The sequence below is a fragment of the Schistocerca gregaria genome, chromosome 10, assembly GCF_023897955.1.
Source record: "Schistocerca gregaria isolate iqSchGreg1 chromosome 10, iqSchGreg1.2, whole genome shotgun sequence".
In the NCBI taxonomy this organism is placed as follows: domain Eukaryota; kingdom Metazoa; phylum Arthropoda; class Insecta; order Orthoptera; family Acrididae; genus Schistocerca; species Schistocerca gregaria.
This window is the reverse complement of record NC_064929.1, coordinates 87,296,786-87,317,005: the sequence shown is the minus strand read 5'-3', so window position 1 is coordinate 87,317,005 and position 20,220 is coordinate 87,296,786. Positions and strand designations below refer to the sequence as shown.

The 20,220-nt window shown below is 42.8% G+C and overlaps 1 protein-coding gene across 3 annotated transcripts in view; it reads left to right on the top strand.

The window, feature by feature from the left end:
- Nucleotides 1–20,220, top strand: part of LOC126293706 (tyrosine-protein kinase Fer) — a 539,925-nt gene that overhangs the window by 459,423 nt on the left and 60,282 nt on the right. For all 3 annotated transcript variants that reach the window (XM_049987015.1, XM_049987014.1, XM_049987013.1), the window contains one exon: nucleotides 9,717–9,926. In XM_049987015.1, coding sequence (XP_049842972.1) covers nucleotides 9,717–9,926 — 210 coding nt within the window. The remainder of the gene's footprint in view (nucleotides 1–9,716; nucleotides 9,927–20,220) is intronic.

The window sequence follows — 20,220 nt, the reverse complement described above, 5'->3', positions numbered from 1 at the left end:
AGTGTCTTGAAAGGAGGGTATAAGATGAACATCAACAAAAGCAAAACTAGGATAATGTAGTGTAGTCGAATTAACTCGGGTGATGCTGAGGGAATTAGATTAGGAAATGAGACACTTAAAGTGGTAAAGGAGTTTTGCTATTTGGGGAGCAAAATAGCTGATGATGGTCGAAGTAGAGAGGATATAAAATGTAGACTGGCAATGGCAAGGAAATCGTTTCTGAAGAAGAGAAATTTGTTAACATCGAGTATAGATTTAAGGGTTAGGAAGTCGTTTCTGGAAGTATTTGTATAGAGTGTAGCCATGTATGGAAAAAGAAACGTGCACGGTAAATAGTTTAGATAACAAGAGAATAGGAGCTTTCAAAATGTGGTGCTACAGAAGAATGCTGAAGATTAGATGGGTAGATGACATAAATAATGAGGAGGTATTGAATAGCAATGGGGAGAAGAGGAGTTTGTGGCACAGCTTGACAAGAAGAAGGGATCGGTTGGTAGGACATGTTCTGAGGCATCAAGGGATCACAAATTTAGCATTGGAAGGCAGCGTGGAGGGTAAAAATCGTAGAGGGAGACCAAGAGATGAATACCCTAAGCAGATTCAGAAGGATGTAGGCTTCAGTAGGTACTGGGAGATGAAGAAGGTTGCACGGGATAGAGTAGCATGGAGAGCTGCATCAAACCAGTCTCAGGACTGAAGACCACCACAACATTGCCTGAATAAAGGCTGGGCGAGTGTAAAGCTATCGTTAAAAACGCACGCCGCGCGATTTGTTACGATTTGGTCGGTCATAATAATAATAATAACATGCTTTTGAATACAATTAAAATATAACGGAGATACCTGTTTAGTGTTATTCGAAATAATATGTGGTAAATTAATGAATAAGGTAGCCGATCCTATAAGAAAAGGGAAAATTGGGCATATTGAGGTGTTTTGCTTTATATCGAGGAAGCTGATGATACGGCGTCTTTTTTTTGGGTTTACTCTTAGAAATAAACAAGTAAAGAAGTGCTAATTGTGCGTTGTGAAAAAATATTGGGGGCGAGTTTTAAATATCTACGGTATACAATCAGACTAACAAATGGACTTTTAGTTACACGAAATCCTGGATAGGTAAGTGTGGTCATTAAATTGAGTACACCTACAGGGTGGTCAATTCTGGGATAAATCTATTTGCATCTCACGAGGGACGCGGTATTGAGACCGGTTTTTTTAATTATATCGCGGAGAGCGGGCTTCAATTTATGAAAAGGAGAAAAAACTGTATCATTCTCATTGACTATTGGTGTCAAGTAACCAAAACTGTTCATCAAAGGGTTTCCGTGAATGAGTGGTGAATGTGAAATAAAACTGTGAACAAAGTTACGTTAAATAAAACAGAAGAGACCAGACAGTTTGGTCGTATCTGTTATTATTCCATAAACTGTAACATTTCTTATCGTTGTTCGAAGCCTTTATAGACGATCGTTATGAAAATTTGTTTCGAAGGGATCTCGTTCCGAGTTAAGTTTTGGGGACCTGGTCAAGAGGGGGTAGTTCGTAGATCCTAACCACTTCAGCTACTCTGGAATCAGGTGCTACCGTGACCGTCGTGTGTTGTCAATGGCTTTAGGTCATCATATCTCATGCTCTAAGATCGACGCGCCTTTCCACTTGGTATAACGGCGCCTCACGGCAACAATGACAACGCCGACGACGAAGGAAGATACGGTAGACCGTCATTAGTAACTTACCGACCTGGTTGATATACTTGTGCCTCGTAAGCCCTATAGAGTGTCTAATTTAATTTCCTTGTGCGTTTGGTGAATTGTTTTTAATTAATTTACACAACATTGTAGAATATGGTTTTCGGTTCTCTTTACATTTATGTCCACACTTTTTAGTTTGACAGCGACCTTTGCAAACTGAAGAACATCTGTATCTTTGCACAGGTTAGCAATAACTGTGCTTACTGGAGACTCATTGCAAAATTCGCCAGACTGACACACCGTAATTATACGGTTTAATATAAACTTTACATAAACGTTTATCTTTTGAGTAGCATACGTGGGCCGCCTGAGGCTCTGTCTGAGATGCCTATTTGTAGATACACGTATTACAGAAAATTACAAAGCAGTAAAGTAATAACCTATTCCATTTTACATACTGACGTAAAAGACTGGAAAATCAGAAGGGACAAACATACAATAAGCACTGAAGTAAGTTTGCTTAACTAGCACCCGCGCAATCGTAATGTCGCAGCATTATTGGTACTGTTTACGGGAAAGCAGTTTATTGTGAGTGGGGATAGCCAAAGTTCACCGGAAAATTTGTCGAAAGTGAATTCTCCTAATCTGCATAATTAACAAACTACGAATGTATTTTAGTGAACTTATACGTTTTTGGAAACACAAAAACGAAGGCTGTAGAACTGCAGCAATGAATTTTGGAAATAACTGTATTTTAAACGTCAGTCATTCTAGAATGTGATAATTCTGAGTAGGAATAAGTTTCTAAATATTATCTTTTCAAGGAAGGATGGTGTTTGTTGAAAAGAGGAAAATGAGAGCTTTCAATGGGGCGTACGTAATTCGCCGAACAAACAAACAATTTTTTGCGGTATTGAAATTAGATTTGCACGAAGTTTGCAGGTATAGTAAATCACAAGAATTTCCTCGAATAAAATGTTTTCATAATAACCAAGTGTACTATTGCCGGCAGGAGTTGTTAAACTATACAGTGAAGTATAAAGTTCAAAGAAATATTACATGGTTAATGAATTAGCTACTTAAAGTTCTTAGGCCACCTGAAAACATTGTCAGTAGTCTAAATATTTATGGCTATTTTTCAATGTAGTCCCTTTTAGGGCCACACACTTTTGCCATCGACACTACAGACGCGTTATATCCTCCTTGTAGAATGCTTCTTCATGCGTGGCAAAAAAGGCATCTATTGCAGCAGTGACATAATCGTTTGATTGAGAATCGGTTCCAGCTAGATGTTTTTTGAGGTTAGGGAAGGAAAAAAAGTCAGAGGGGATCAGGTCTAACGAATAAGGTGGGTGCCGAAGCAGTTCAGACCGGCAGGACTCAGTGGCAGACATCGCAGTGACAGATGTGCGTGGGCAAATCGTCCATCTTCTCGTGAAACAGCACTTATTTTGTCAAAATCCCGACGCATTTCACTTCGCTGGCCTCCCTCAAATGCGTCCGTCGAGCAGCATACACTGTACGACCCTTTTTGAGGTATTCAGCCCGGATAACACCCCTCGAATCTCGAGACTTATCACCTCACCGGTGATGTGACTGACTTAAACATCTGGGGGTGGGTGGGGAGGGGTGTTTCCCCAGTTTCGATTGGACCTCAGATTCAGGCTGAAAGTGGTGAACCCGTGCTTCGCACACTGTCACAAAACGTTTGGGAAATGTCACAATGTCTGCCTCAAAAAGGGTCAAGTTTTTGGTGTACTCGACTCATTTCTGAAGTTCATTTTCTGCCGTCAACATTCTCAGGACCTATCGACTCGAGACGTGGTGCGCGTAAGGAACAACTCTTACAACGTCTCCGACACATTCCTGAAGGTATGTGTGGTGAGCGTACTGTGAGACCTTCGGTACACACACCATCAGATTATTTGACTCGTCGCTCTAATGAAGTATGCGAGTGTCAGCAATATCTCTCGTGGTCTTATCGTGGCGTGTTTATCTTCTGCCGTTAGGTCAGACGATAGAAATACCACTTGCACGCTTAGAGTAGCAGATTGACGGTGACCAACTTTAAACAGAATTTGATTAAGTTTCACACACATTTATTAAAATGATAACAAGCATTAACATTACGTAACTTGATTCTGGATTCTATTTACGATAGGCAATCTGAAGTTCCTTTGGTCTTGGCACGTTAATCTTATTCAAACATATCTCTGATACTTGACAAAGTGTCTATTCATTTATCTTCATGGCTATGTACAGGAATATGGTAATCTTATTAGGTTTTAGACTGAAACGTGACTATAGGAAAATGTAAACTTTTCAGTCGAGGGAAGACTTGAACCAACGACCTCTCGTTCCGCAGCTGCTCACGCTAACCACGGGACCACGGCGCTCCTGAACTCACATTAACCCTGATGTTGCCTATCTTGCCCACGGACTACTCAGTTCGTATATTTTGCTTATTTTTTCATAGTTACACGCAACTTCTTCCTGTTTTCTCGATTGATCTGTCGTCAGTTTTTCAAGGCCTATCCACTGTGCCAACTTATAACTAAATCTGAAGGGAGGGTGCGATGGGGAGGTTCCCTTGTGTGAGATACATATTCTGCTTTTCTTCTCATTAAAGCGAGCCATGAAGATAAATGAATAGACACTTTGTCAAGTATCAGAGATATGTTTGGATAAGATTAACGTACCAAGACCAAAGGAACTTCAGAATGTCAGTTGTAAACAGCATCCAGAATCAAGTTACGTACTGTCTATGCTTTTTATTATTATAATAAATGTGTGTGAAAATTATAAAGTTGTGTTTAAAGCTGGTCACCGTCAATCTGGTACTCTAAGCGTGCAAGTGGCATTTCTATCGTCTGACCTAACGGCAGAAGATAAACACGCCACAATAAGACCACGAGACTTATTGCTGACACTCGCCTACTTCGCTAGAGCGAGAAGTCAAATAATCTGATGGTTTGTGTACCGAAGGTCTTACAGTACGCACACCACAGCCTCAGACACTTCAGACTCCAATATCTGAAACAAAAAAGGATGTTAATGAATAACTTTGTACGTGACCTATCCGAGGAATGAACATTAGTTGCTAAATTGACATTCAGCTAGGACAAACTATTTCTTAGGTGGGCTGCGAACCTTTTAGTCGTCCTTTATATCTCATCTCATTGTCACATTTTTGCTACTAAAGAGAAGAGATCATAAAAAATAATGTTTGTGTCAGAAGTAGTATAAGAAGAGAGAGGGTAAGCCCATTTTGCTCACAAGGGAACCTCCCCATGGCACCCCCCTCAGATTTGGTTATACGTTGGCATTGTGGATAGGCCTTAAAAAACTGAACATAGATCAGTCGAGAAAATAGGAAGAAGTTGTGTGGAACCTTGAAAAAAAAGAAGTAAAATATACAAAATGAGTAGTCCATGCGCAAGATAAGCAACATCAAGGATAAACTGAGCTCAGAAGCGCCTTGGTCCCGTGGTTAGCGTGAGCAGCTGCGGAACGAGAGGTCCTTGGTTCAAGTCTTCCCTCGAGTGAAAAGCCGGCACGGTAGCTTAGCGTGTTCGGTCAGAGGGTTAGCTGCCCTCTGTAATAATAATAATAATAATAATAATAATAACTGAGTGAATGGATCAATATCGAACTTCAATGGGCGTCGTGGGACGTCCGCGACGAACAACTGCAACGGACAATACAGAGAAAAATGAGATAAAAAAAGTGGAAAGTTTACTTTCGCTAAGTTATGATCTGTCCGTTCGTTCATTCACGTCTCTGTTCACTGTAATAAGTTTAGTGTCTGTGTTTTGTGACCGCACCGCAAAACCGTGCGATTAGTAAACGAAAGGATGTGCCTCTCCAAAGGGAACCGAAAACATTTTATCGCAAGGTCATAGGTCAACCGATTCCTCCACAGGAAAACACGTCTGATATATTCTATACTACACTGGTGGCGGCATGTGCGTCACATGACAGGAATATGTTGTCGACCCACCTAACTTGTACACTTGGCGAATGGGTAAATGGATTGTCCTACATTGCCCGATTCAGGTTTTCTTGTGGATGTGATAATCACTCCCAAAAAAGTGATCAAAACATAAGAGTTTGTGACATAAACTGAAAATAAAAATTAAACTTTTCACTCGTGTCACGCCAACCATGGGACCACGGTGCTCCTGAGCTCGGGACCTCCTTGATGTTAGATTAAAAATTCCTCCATGATCCCCTATTCAGTGCTAACATTGGTGCCTCTTCTGATGTTAAACCTATTACTTAAAAATCATTCTTAACCTTCTCCTCGGTCTGCCCCGACTCCTTCTACCCTCTACTGCTGAACCCATGATTCTCTTGGGTAACCTCGCTTCTCCCATGAGTGTAACATAACTCCACCATCTAAGCCTGTACGCACTGACTGCTGCATCTACAGAGTTCATTCCCAGTTTTTCTCTGATTTCCTCATTGTGGACACCCTCCTGCCATTGTTCCCATGTACTAGTACCTGCAATCATCCTAGCTACTTTCATACCCGTAACCTCAACCTTGTTGATAAGGTAACCTGAATCCACCCAGCTTTCGCTCCCATACAACAAAGTTGGTCGAAAGATTGAACGGTGCACAGATAACTTAGTCTCGGTACTGACTTCCTTCTTGCAGAAGAGAGTAGATCGTAGCTGAGCGCTCACTGCATTAGCTTTGCTACACCTCGCTTCCAGTTCTTTCACTATGTTGCCATCCTGTGAGAATATGCATCCCAAGTACTTGAAACCGTCCACCTGGTCTAACTTTGTTCCTCCTATTTGGCACTCCATCCGTTTATATTTCTTTCCCGCTGACATTACTTTCGTTTTGGTGATGCCAATCTTCATACCATAGTCCTTACTTTTCAGGTCTAGCTCTGAAATATTACTTTGCAAACTTTCAATCGAATCTGCCATCACAACTAAGTCATCCGCATATGCAAGACTGCTTATTTTGTGTTCACATATCTTAATCTCACCCAGCCAGTCTATTGTTTTCAACATATGATCTATAAATAATATGAACAACAGCGGAGACAGGTTGCAGCCTTGTCTTAACCCTGAAACTACTCTGAACCATGAACTCAATTTACCGTCGGCTCTAAGTGCTGCCTGACTATCCATGTAAAGACCTTTAATTGCTTGCAAAAGTTTGCCTCCTATTCCATAATCTCGTAGCACAGACAATAACTTCCTCCTAGGAACCCGGTCATATGCCTTTTCTAGATCTATAAAGCATAGATACAATTCCCTGTTCCACTCGTAACACTTCTCCATTATTTGCCGCAAGCTAAAGATCTGGTCCTGACAACCTCTAAGACGCCTAAACTCACACTGATTTTCATCCAATTGGTCCTGAACTAATACTCGCACTTTCCTTTCAACAATACCTTAGAAGATTTTACCCACAACACTGATTAAAGAGATACCTCTGTAGTTGTTACAATCTTTTCTGTTTCCATGTTGTCATTACTGCTTTTGTCCAATCTGATGGAACCTGTCCCGACTCCCACGCCATTTCAATTATCCTGTGTAGCCATTTAAGACCTGACATTCCACTGTATTTGATGAGTTCCGACTTAATTTCATCCACCCCAGCTGCTTCATTCCACTACAATCTATTGACCATTTTCTCCACTTCCTCAAATGTGATCCTATTTCCATCATCATTCCTATCCCATTGTACCTCGAAATCTGAAACATTACTGATCGTATTTTCACCTACATTGTGCAACTCTTCAAAATATTCCCCCCATCTGCCCAAGGCATCCACAAGATTCACCAGCAGTTTTCCTGACCTGTCCAAAATACTTGTCATTTCTTTCTTACCTCCCTTTCGAAGACTGCTAATTACACTCCAGAATGGTTTCCCATCAGCTTGACCCAAAGTCTCCAACCTGTTTGCAAAGTCTTCACAAGATTTCTTCTTGGATGCTGCAATTATCTGTTTGGCTTTGTTTCTTTCTTTAACATAACTTTATCTGTCTACCTGAGTTCTAGTATGTAGCCATTTTTGATCCGCCTTTTTTTTCTTTTTACAGGGTGCCTTGACTGTGTCATTCCACCAAGCTGTTTGCATCATCCTACCTTTACACACTACTGTTCCAAGGCATTCTTTAGCCAGTTCTAGTACTGTGTCCCTGTACCTTGTCCATTCCTTTTCCAATGACTGTAATTGACTACATTCAACTAACTGGTACCTTTCTGAGATCGCTGTTATGTACTTGTGCCTGATCTCCTTATCCTGAAGTTTTTATAATATAGAACAATTTCGGGGTCATTACTCCCTCTTGCTGTTAGATATACACTGCTGGAAATGGAAAAAAGAACACATTGACACCAGTGTGTCAGACCCACCATACTTGCTCCGGACACTGCGAGAGGGCTGTACAAGCAATGATCACACGCACGGCACAGCGGACACACCAGGAACCGCGGTGTTGGCCGTCGAATGGCGCTAGATGCGCAGCATTTGTGCACCGCCGCCGTCAGTGTCAGCCAGTTTGCCGTGGCATACGGAGCTCCATCCCAGTCTTTAACACTGGTAGCATGACGCGACAGCGTGGACGTGAACCGTATGTGCAGTTGACGGACTTTGAGCGAGGGCGTATAGTGGGCATGCGGGAGGCCGGGTGGACGTACCGCCGAATTGTTCAACACGTGGGGCGTGAGGTCTCCACAGTACATCGATGTTGTCGCCAGTGGTCGGCGGAAGGTGCACGTGCCCGTCGACCTGGGACCGGACCGCAGCGACGCACGGATGCACGCCAAGACCGTAGGATCCTACGCAGTGCCGTAGGGGACCGCACCGCCACTTCCCAGCAAATTAGGGACACTGTTGCTCCTGGGGTATCGGCGAGGACCATTCGCAACCGTCTCCATGAAGCTGGGCTACGGTCCCGCACACCGTTAGGCCGTCTTCCGCTCACGCCCCAACATTGTGGTGTCGCGACAGGCGTGAATGGAGGGAGGAATGGAGACTTGTCGTCTTCAGCGATGAGAGTCGCTTCCGCCTTGGTGCCAATGATGGTCGTATGCGTGTTTGGCGCCGTGCAGGTGAGCGCCACAATCAGGACTGCATACGACCGAGGCACACAGGGCCAACACCCGGCATCATGGTGTGGTGAGCGATCTCCTACACTGGCCGTACACCTCTGGCGATCGTCGAGGGGACACTGAATAGTGCACGGTACATCCAAACCGTAATCGAACCCATCGTTCTACCATTCCCAGACCGGCAAGGGAACTTGCTGTTCCAACAGGACAATGCACGTCCGCATGTATCCCGTGCCACCCAACGTGCTCTAGAAGGTGTAAGTCAACTACCCTGGCCAGCAAGATCTCCGGATCTGTCCCCCATTGAGCATGTTTGGGACTGGATGAAGCGTCGTCTCACGCGGTCTGCACGTCCAGCACGAACGCTGGTCCAACTGAGGCGCCAGGTGGAAATGGCATGGCAAGCCGTTCCACAGGACTACATCCAGCATCTCTACGATCGTCTCCATGGGAGAATAGCAGCCTGCATTGCTGCGAAAGGTGGATATACACTGTACTAGTGCCGACATTGTGCATGCTCTGTCGCCTGTGTCTATGTGCCTGTGGTTCTGTCAGTGTGATCATGTGATGTATCTGACCCCAGGAATGTGTCAATAAAGTTTCCACTTCCTGCTACAATGAATTCACAGGTGTTCTTATTTCAATTTCCAGGAGTGTAGTTCTCTTTTACGGTTGCTAGATATTCTTATTCCTTTAGTTAGCCAAGGTTTTTTAAATGTTTTTTTGTTACGTAACTTGCACATGGACTACTCAGTTTGTATATTTTGCTTATTTTTTTTCATAGTTCCACACAACTTCTTCCCGTGTTCTCGACTGATCTGTGTTCAGCTTTTCAAGGCCTATCCACTGCGCCAACTTACAACTAAATGTGAGGGGGTGCGGTGGGGAGGCTCCGCGGCGGCTGACTGCAGACTACAGGTGGCGCGCCCTCGGGCTTGGCTTGCAGCTGGTGCAGAGCGCGCTGCCCGGCGGCCGGCCGCTGCAGGAGGAGGAGTGGTTTCACGGCGTGCTGCCGCGCGACGAGGTGGTGCGCCTGCTGACGCACGAGGGCGACTTCCTGGTGCGCGAGACGGTGCGCCACGAGGAGAGCCAGGTGGTGCTCTCCGTGTGCTGGGCCGGCCACCACAAGCACTTCATCGTGCAGACCACCGCCGACGTGCGTACCCCTGCCACTCACAGCTCATTTTATTATTAACTAATGATGTTATAACAGCCGGCCGCGGTGGTCTCGCGGTTCTAGGCGCTCAGTCCGGAACCGTGCGACTGCTACGGTCGCAGGTTCGAATCCTGCCTCGGGCATGGATGTGTGTGATGTCCTTAGGTTAGTTAGGTTTAAGTGGTTCTAAGTTCTAGGGGACTGATGACCACAGATGTTAAGTCTCATAGTGTTCAGCGCCATTTGAACCAATTTTTTTGCTATAGCAGTTTTCATGTGACAAATTATTCAGTATAAAGATGTGAAACAAATACTACCAAAGCAGTGTGCGATTTGCCGGGGTGGGGAGAAGGGGGGGATTTCCCCCCCCTCCCCTCTCCATCAGACCAGCCCCTCCTCTGGTTTTAGTTTGTGCATCCCAACCTGGGATGTTTATTTCCAGAGCACTGGAGTAAAACTTTAGATATAATTTAAATTTGTGGAACTGAACACTGAAAGTTATTAATACAGTCTTACTATTTGTGGTGTGCGTACTGTAAGACCTTCGGTACACACACCATCAGATTATTTGACTTGTCGCTCTGACGAAGTAGGCGAGTCTCAGCAATATGTCTCGTGGTCTTATCGTGGAGTGTTTATCTTCTGCCGTTAGGTCAGACGATAGAAATGCCACTTGCACGCTTAGAGTAGCAGATTGACGGTGACCAACTTTAAACAGAACTTCAATAATTTTCACACACATTTATTAAAATAATAACCAGCATAAACATTACTTAACTTGATTCTGCATGCTATTTACAACTGACAATCTGAAGTTGCTTTGGTCTTGGTACGTTAATCTTATTCTCACATATCTCTGATACTTGACAAAGTGTCCATACATTTCTCTTCATGGCTATGTACGGGAATATTATAATCTTATTAGGTGCAGACTGAAAGTTGACTATAGTCTAATGCAGACTGATTAATCGGAGGTCTGTACACTACTTATAATACCTCGAGCGTTCAGGTATCACTGTACAAGTGTGATCCACGAAGAGAAAAGGTTCTACGTTAGGAGCAATCTCATTGGCTGTGTTACATATTAATACGCAGATCGGCGGAAGCAGAATTTGGTCCGTCTCTAAGGCAGCGCCATCTCGTAGTGCGGAGACGGACGAGCGCTGCGCCTGCGCTGTTGTGCTTAGTGGGGCGCGCTCTAGTGGGAAAGTTGTGTACACGCTAACTACGCGGAAGTGTGTACACAACACTATTAATACTATTAATATGTTTGCTTATTAATTTTGAAAAAGTGTTATGCAGTAGTTAAGCATTTCAAAACATTTAGAACTAAATGACAAGACGACGCACGCCACATTTCTGTAGCGTGCCACAATGTTGCAAGACGTCACCCCAGCGTAAAACGAGGCTTTAGAGCCAGGTCTGTATTGTATGGTGGATGTGATGTGTTGCGTACGAAACTAAAACCTGCAATCAGATCCAAACGTCGTGGAAAACTGGAAGAGGTGTCATCGTGCAACAAGATTACGCTCGCCCACATTCTGCCAAACGGACAGCCAACGCAATAAAGGAGTTGAGATTCTAGGTTCTGGAACATCCAGTATACAGTCCAGGCCTGGCTCCAAGCGATTTTCATATGTTTGGACCCTGAACGGAAGCACTACAGGGAAGAAGATGTGAAAGTGATGAAGACGTCACTGCTGCGGTGCAAAATTGGTTACAGATGCAACCGATAAACGTATTTTCTGATTAAATAAAAAAAAACTCGTAAAACGTCGGGAAAACTGCAGTGAAGCCTAGGGAGGTTACGTAGAAAAATAACGCATGTTGAAGTTTTCTATCATTAGAATAAGTACAGCTTTTCACAAATGTGCCTTTACTTTTTGAATTCCCCTCGTATACCTGTATGTAGATGGCTTTGTAAATAAGCTTTACCTATAATGTACTTTTAAAGATATAACAAGGGATGGCTTTTCTGATAGTGCATACGCGTGAATAGTGAGTTTCGGCATTAACATCTATTCATAAATAACTGATTAACCATGGGTAACGCCACGGTCCAAGCAAGTAACATACATAATTATACTAACCCCCTAAGACATCCCCCCCCCCCCCCCCCACTGGTAAAAGCACGAATCGCACCCTGTAACAAGGAGATAAAGGGGCTCGCCAGTACTTAGGTCAGAACAGCCGATAGATGACACAAAACAGAACAGAAAATTTGCATTCCTAGCTTTCCTTCATCGGGGAGGAGAGAGGGGGAAAAAGGGAAGCTGGATTTAGTTACTCACAACCCAGGTTATGAAGCAACAGGAAAAGTTAAACAGGGAGGGTAGCAAGGATGGAGGCACGGTTGTCAGAGGGGTAGCATTCATCTCACGCTAGGTGAGGAGAACCTACGTCATAGTGACGTAACATTACGTCATCATGACGTAAATAACCTAAATCGACTACATGAGTGCGTAAATCGATCTTTGCGGTTGTACCGATAACGTCAAAGCTAAATGTAAATACATGTGTACAAACGAAGTTATCTGTTACGCTCATCCCAGTTGAATTAATTATTAAGCTGTAATCCCAACAACTTGGGATGGTATTATGTCTTTAAGGAACATAATGACTGTCTGAACGAAGGAACCATAACGAAAGTAACAAAAAAAGCTTTTAGCTTTTTTTTTAATCCGATGAATCTTGCATAAATCTTGCGGATAGAAACGTGAAATAATTAATCATTAAGCTGCAATCCAAAGAATGTAGGATATTATTGTGTGTTTCATGTACATAACGAATATCTGAATGAAGGAATCATAACCATAACGAAAGTGTCTTGTTATTTTTCTAGCCTGAAATGAATGCTACCCCATTTTTTTTTAAGAATCCGATGAATCGTGTCTAAATCCTGTGGATAGAAACATGAAATAATTAATTATTTAGCTGCAATGCAAAGACTATGAGATGTTATTGTGTGTTTCATGAACATAACGAATATCTGAATGAAGGAATCATAACCATAACAAAAGTGTCTAGGCATTTTTTAGTCCGATTAATCGTGCATGAATCATGTGGGTAAAAACGTGAAATGGGAGAAAAAAAGTATTTCGTATTTTTATAAAAGCCAATGAATTGTACATAATTCATATGGGCAGAAACGTTAAATTGAGAAACTGAAGTTCGAAGTAATTCCGAATGTTGCTGGAAATATTAAACCATCCAGTTCGATTTAATTTTGCCTTCATGTTGTAAATCAACTAAGAACAATGAACAATGCAGATTCGAGACGCACACAACAGTCGATGTATACAGAATGCACACGACAGTCCATAGGACAACTGGTGAAACTCGTGATGACGCGTGCCTACATCATGTTGACGTAGGGGGTCCTCGCCTAGCGTGAAAAGGAATGCTACCCTTGTCAGAGGGAAGCCAAAGATATTCTACTGTTAAGTACAGTGCCAGCTTTAAACCAAAGAGAATGCATACAGAAGTAAAGAGGTATATAGTATAAAGATAAACACAACTGTGTAGGATGAAAATATGCGTGAATGGCTAAAGAGGAGAGGGAAAAAGAAGAAGACTGAAGAGTAAATGGGAGTGAGGTCGGTTAACGTAGGTTCAGTGCAGGGGGATGGCGGGATGAAACGATGTGTCTGAGTGCGAGTTCCCATCTCCGCAGTTCCGAACGACTGGTGTCTACATCTACATGCCCACTCTGCAATTCACATTTAAATGCTTGGCAGAGGGTTCATCGAACCACAATCATACTATCTCTCTACCATTCCACTCCCGAACAGCGTGCGGGAAAAACGAACACCTAAACCTTTCTCTTCGAGCTCTGATTTCTCTTATTTTATTTTGATGATCATTCCTACCTATGTAGGTTGGGCTCAACAAAATATTTTCGCATTCGGAGGAGAAAGCTGGTGACTGAAATTTCGTAAATAGATCTCACCGCGACGGAAAACGTCTTTGCTTCAATGACTTCCATCCCAACTCGCGTATCATGTCTGCCACACTCTCTCAGCTATTACGTGATAATACAAAACGAGCTGGCCTTTTTTGCACCCTTTCGATGTCCTCCGTAAATCCCACCCGCTAAAAATCCCACACCGCGCAGCAATATTCTAACAGAGGACGAACGAGTGTAGTGTCAGCGGTCTCTTTAGTGGACTTGTTGGATCTTCTAATTGTCCTGCCAATGTAACGCAACCTTTGGCTTGCCTTCCACACAATATTGTCTATGTGGTCTTTCCAACTGAAGTTGTTCGTAATTTTAACACCCAGGTAGTTGGTTGAATTGACAGCCTCGAGAATTGGACTGTTTATCGAGTAATCGAATTCCGACGGATTTCTTTTGGAACTCGTGTGGATCACCTCACACGTTACGTTATTTAGCGTCAACTGCCACCTGCCACGCTGTACAGCAATCTTTTCTAAATCGCTTTGCAACTGATACTGGTCTTCGGATGACCTTACTAGACGGTAAATTACAGCATCATCTGCGAACAGTCTAAGAGAACTGCTCAGATTGTCACCCAGGTCATTTATATAGATCAGGAACAGTAGAGGTCCCAGGACGCTTCCCTGGGGAACACCTGATATCACTTCAGTTTTACTCGATGATTTGCCGTCTATTACTACGAACTGCGACCTTCCTGACAGGAAATCACGAATCCAGTCACACAACTGAGACGATACCCCATAGGTCCGCAGCTTGATTAGAAGTCGCTTGTGAGGAACGGTGTCAAAAGCTTTCCGGAAATCTAAAAATACGGAATCAACTTGAGATGCCTCGTCGATAGCGGTCATTAGTTCGTGCGAATAAAGAGCTAGCTGCGTTGCACAAGAACGATGTTTTCTGAAACCGTGCTGATTATGTATCAATAGATCGTTCCCTTCGAGGTGATTCATAATGTTTGAAAGGCGATTGTCTTTTATATGTGCCCGTCTGTGGCTCAGCACAAACTTGATCACCGTGGTCTCATTTCGTCAACACGGCCTCGTACACACCAATAGCGGGCCACACGAGTGGATTTCTGTGACGGGCCAAAACTGCAGGCGCTTTCTGCGGATATCTGTAACGGATCGGGCGTGCTGTTCTGAAGCCCACTGCTTCCCACTAATGTGCAGGCCGTGCCGTCGGATCTAGTCTCACCGATCTTCCCACAGGCCCGGTCTGTTTGTGTGCGACAGATTTTCGTGGTTTACCCATCGACTCGGGACAGGTGTGCTCTTTGGTAGGCCAGAGGCCACAGACGATGGATTTCAGGAATTGCAACTGTCTCACCACAAATACATTGTACAGTGCGGCATTTTATTTATTGTAGTACATTTTGGTACTAAAAAATAGTTTATGTATTAGAAAGTACAGATGATAAAAAGAAGAAAATTGTGGCAGTCGGTGGCAGTTTGTTCACTATGTACTCATATATCTCTCAAATGAAAATTCACACAATATCTGTAAAGTAATAGAGGTAACACAGTGGGTAATAACCGACAATAACGAACACAGTAGAACCGAAATTTTATTGACAGTCACGCGCAGTGTTGGATTACACAATTCTTCCCCGCCTAATACACTTCTTTCGAGAGGTTATTTCACAAATCAGTGAAGGAGGTATTTCAAATCTGTCTTGCAACTTCAAAGAAATGTGTGTTTTTGTCACCAATTCTGTTTTGTTTTGTTGTAACAAAATAACAACAGTGGTCTTAATGAAACATATATAACATTTGGCTTGCTTTCTCCATTTAAAAGCGGTTCATTACAAAAGATGTTAATGTTAGATTTTTGCTCACATGGGGTGGAAAATATAGAAGTCCTAACATTTTTGTGAATTTATGTCTTTACTTACTGTTGAGATCTCAAAATTTGTCAGGGAAACATGATAAAACTTGTCTGGAAATCAGGGAAATATCAGGGAGTTTCACTTTGGGAAACTTGTGGCAACCCCGAATGAGTGCAGAACTCAGCCACGCATAAGGAAAAGTCTGGCTGATAAAATACATCAACAATTCCATCTTCCAGCATTGCTGTGTTGCAACATTTGCTGAGTCACTTCAAAGATCTGTGAAACAGGGTGTTGCACACGAAAGCAGGATAAGCTGATCAAGTGTACAACGAATTATGATTCTGCAAAGAGGGACATTTACATTCCGAGATCACTGCACGCTACGAATGAAGACGACCCAGATTGGTGGATGGAGTACTGTGAACGGTTTGAAAATGTGCTTCGTGAGGACGAACGGATTGCAGGGACGGGTACCTGGCCCGATGGGGCACAATTCAGACTTAACACTATTCTAAACTGTCGCAACTGGTTGTACTGGGGTCCTGAAAATCCGTACGTTCGTCTGGACAAACGTGTTAATCTACCGGGTGTCACTGCACGGTTTGATTGGCCCATTTTTCTTTGAATGTACTGTAACTGGTCAGGTGTATCTTCATATGCTGCAAACATGCTGCCATCTGAGAGGTGTTTGGAAATGCAACGTTGTACCTACGAAACGACGGTGCTCTGCCTTACTACTACAGAACGTCAGAGCCTTTTTGTTGTGTACATAGTTCCGCGTGGTCAGTGCGCACACAACTTTCCCACTAGAGCGCGCCCTGCTAAGCACAACAGCGCAGGCGCAGCGCTCGTCCGTCTCCGCACTACGAGATGGCGCTGCCTTAGAGACAGACCAAATTCAGCTTCCGCCGATCCGTGTATTAATATGTAACGTAGCCAATGAGATTGGTGCTAACGTAGAACCTTTTCTCCTCGTGGATCACACTCACGCAGCAATACCAGAATGCGCGAGGTATTATAATGGGGTGTACAGACCTTCGATTAGTCAGTTTGCATTAGTCTGTATGAGTCTATAGTCAAGTTTCAGTCTGCACCTAATAAGATTACCATATTCCTGTACATAGCCATGAAGATAAATGAATAGACACTTTGTCAAGTATCAGAGATATGTTTGAATAAGATTAACGTGCCAAGACCAAAGGAACTTCAGATTGCCTATCGTAAATAGAATCCAGAAACAAGTTACGTAATGTTTATGCTTGTTATCATTTTAATAAATGTGTGTGAAAATTAATCAAGTTCTGCTTCAAGTTGGTCACCGTCAATCTGCTACTCTAAGTGTGCAAGTGGCATTTCTATCGTCTGACGTAACGGCAGAAGATAAACACGCCACGATAAGACCACGAGACATATTGGTGACACTCGCCTACTTTGTTAGAGCGACAAGTCAAATAATCTGATGGTGTGTGTGTTACAGTACGCACACCACACTTTTTGTTTTTTTTTTTTTTTTTTTTTGAGTCATCAGTTTCCTGACCGGTTGGATGTGCCCTGCCATGAATTCCTCTCCTGTGTCAACCTCTTCATCTCAGAGTAGCACTTGCAACACATGTCCTCAATTATTTGCCGGATGAATTACAATTGCTGTCTTCGTCTACAGTTTTTGCCCTCTACAGCTCTTTCTAGTACCGTGGAAGTCAGTCCCTAATGTCTTAACAGATGTCCTATCAACATGTCCCTCCAGCTTCTTAGTGTTTTCCAGATAATTATGATTCTGTACAGAACTTCCTCATTCCTTACCTCATCAGTCCACCTAATTTTCAGTATTCATCTGTAGCACCAAATCTCAAATGCTTCAAGTCTCTTCTATTCCGGTTTTCCCACAGTCCATGTTTCACTACCGTACATTGCTTTGCTCAAAATGTATATTCTCAGAAATTTCTTTCTCAAATCAAGGAAGACTTCTCTTGGCCAGGAATGCCCTTTTTGCCATTGCTAGTCTATTGCTAGTCTGCTTTTGTTGTCCTCCTTGCTTCCGTCTGTCACTGGTTATTTTGCTGCCTAGGTGGCAGAATTTCTTAACTTCATCTATTCGTGACCATCAATCCTGATGTTAAGTTTCTCGCTGTTCACATTTCTGTTACTTCTAATTACTTTCGTCTTTCTCCAATTCACTCTCGGCCCATATTGTGTACTCCTAAGACTGTTCATTCCATTCAGCAGGTCATGTAATTCTTCTTCATTTTTACTCAGGATAGCAATGTTGTCAGCGAATCTTATCACTGGCATCCTTTCACCTTGAATTTTAACCCCACTCCCGAGCCTTTCTGATATTTCCACCATTGTTTCTTCGATGTAACTTTTTGATATGAATACTTTGTTCTTGGCTGTCCACTGTGATTGTTCCATCTTGGCTCTTGTACATATTTTTTTATACCCACCTCTCCCTGTAACTTACCTCTATTTTTCTCAGAATTTTGAACATCTTGCACCATTTTACATTGTCGATCACTTTTTCCGGGTCACCAAATTGTATGAAAGCATCTCGATTTTTCTTTAGCATTGCTTCCATTTCAACCGCAATATCAGAATTCCTCTCTGGTGCCTTTACCTTTCCTAAAGCCAAACTGATCTTCTTGTAACACCTCCTCAGTTTTCTTTTCCACTCTTCTTTATATTATTCATCTTCATCAATTTGGCTTCATTAACTGTTGAACTGATTGTGCAATAATTCTCTCACTTCTCAGCTCTTGCTGTCTTTGGAATTGTATGAATGATATTTGCCTGAAAGTCAGGCGGTATGTCGTCAGGCTTATACATTCTACACACCGACATGATTAGTCATTTTAGAAGTTCTGACGGAATGTTATCCATCCCTCCTGCCTTATTTGATCTTGAGTCCTCCAAAGCACTTTTAAACTCTGTTTCTAATACTGGATACCCTGTCTCTTCTAAATAGACTTTTGTTTCTTCTTCTATCACATCAGACAAAACTTCCCCCTCATAGAGGCCTTCGGTGTACTCTTTCCACCTATCTGCTTTTAATTTCACCGAAAGTTGCTTTGACTTTCCTGTACGCCGAGTCAGTCCTTCCGATATTCATTTCTTTTCCAATTTCTTCACATTTTTCATGCAGCATTTCAGCTTATCTTCCCTGCACTTCCTATTTATTTCATTCCCCAGTGACTTGTATTTCTGCATTCCTGAATTTCCCTGAACATTTTTGTAGTTCGGTTTCTTCATTGATCAACTGAAGTATTTATTCTGTTACCCATGGTTTCTTACAGTTACCTTCTTTGCACCTATGTTTTTCTTTCCAACTTCTGAGATTGACCTTTTTAGAGATCCTAATTACTGTATCTATAGGCTTATAGAACTTCAAACGTATCTCATCATTTCTCAATACTTCTGCATCCCACTTCTTTGCATATTGATTCTTCCCGACTAATCTCTTAAACTTCAGCATACTCTCCATCACTAATGAATTGTAATCTGAGTCTATATCTGGTCCTGGGTACGCCTTACAATCCAGTATCTGATTTTGGAATCTCTGTCTGACCATGATGTAGTCTAACTGAAATCTTCACATATCACCTGGCCCTTTCCAAGTATAAGGGATTATTGAACAGAGTACTCGCTATTACTAGCTAAAATTTAATACAAAACTCAATTAGTCTTTCTCCTCTCTCATTCCTTGTCCCAAGCCTACATTCTCCTGTAACCTTTTCTTCAACTCCTGCATTCCAGTCCCCCACAACTATTAGACTTTCATCTTCATTTACGTACTGTATTATTCCTCCAATATCCTCATATATTATCTCAATCTCTTCATCTTCAGCCTGTGACATCGGCATGTACACCTGGTTTTCATTTGCTGTCAATTCTGATAAGAACAACCCTATCACTGAATTGTTCAGAGTAACACACTCTCTCCCCTCCGTTCCTATTCATAATGAATCCTACTCCCATTATACCATTTTCTACTGCTGTTGATATTACCCTAAACTCATTTGACAGAAGTCCTTGTCTTCTTTCCGTTTCACTTCACTGCCCCCTACCATATTTAGATTGAGTCTTTGTATTTCTCTTTTCTGATTTTCTAGCTTCCCTACCATGTCTGAGCTTCTGACATTCCACATCCCAACATGTAGGACATTTTACATTTGTCGGTTGTTCCATGTTTTTCTCACGGTCACCTCCACCTCGCCAGTCCCCCCGAGTGGTGGACTATTCTGGAATCTTTTGCCAATGGCACTTTTTCCATTACAGGCCACATGTCCTGTTACATGTTACGTGTCTTTAATGCGGTCGCTTCCATTGCCCTCTGCATCGTAATGCCGGTGATCGCTGCCGATTCTTCTGCCTTTAGGAGCAGTTTCCCATCCCGAGGACAAAGACTGCCGTGAACCTCTCTCCACTCCTCCACCCTCGATGACAAGACTGCTGGCAGTATGAGGTTCACTTCTAATGCCTGAAGTCTTTGGCTGCAAACGCTGATTATTAATCAA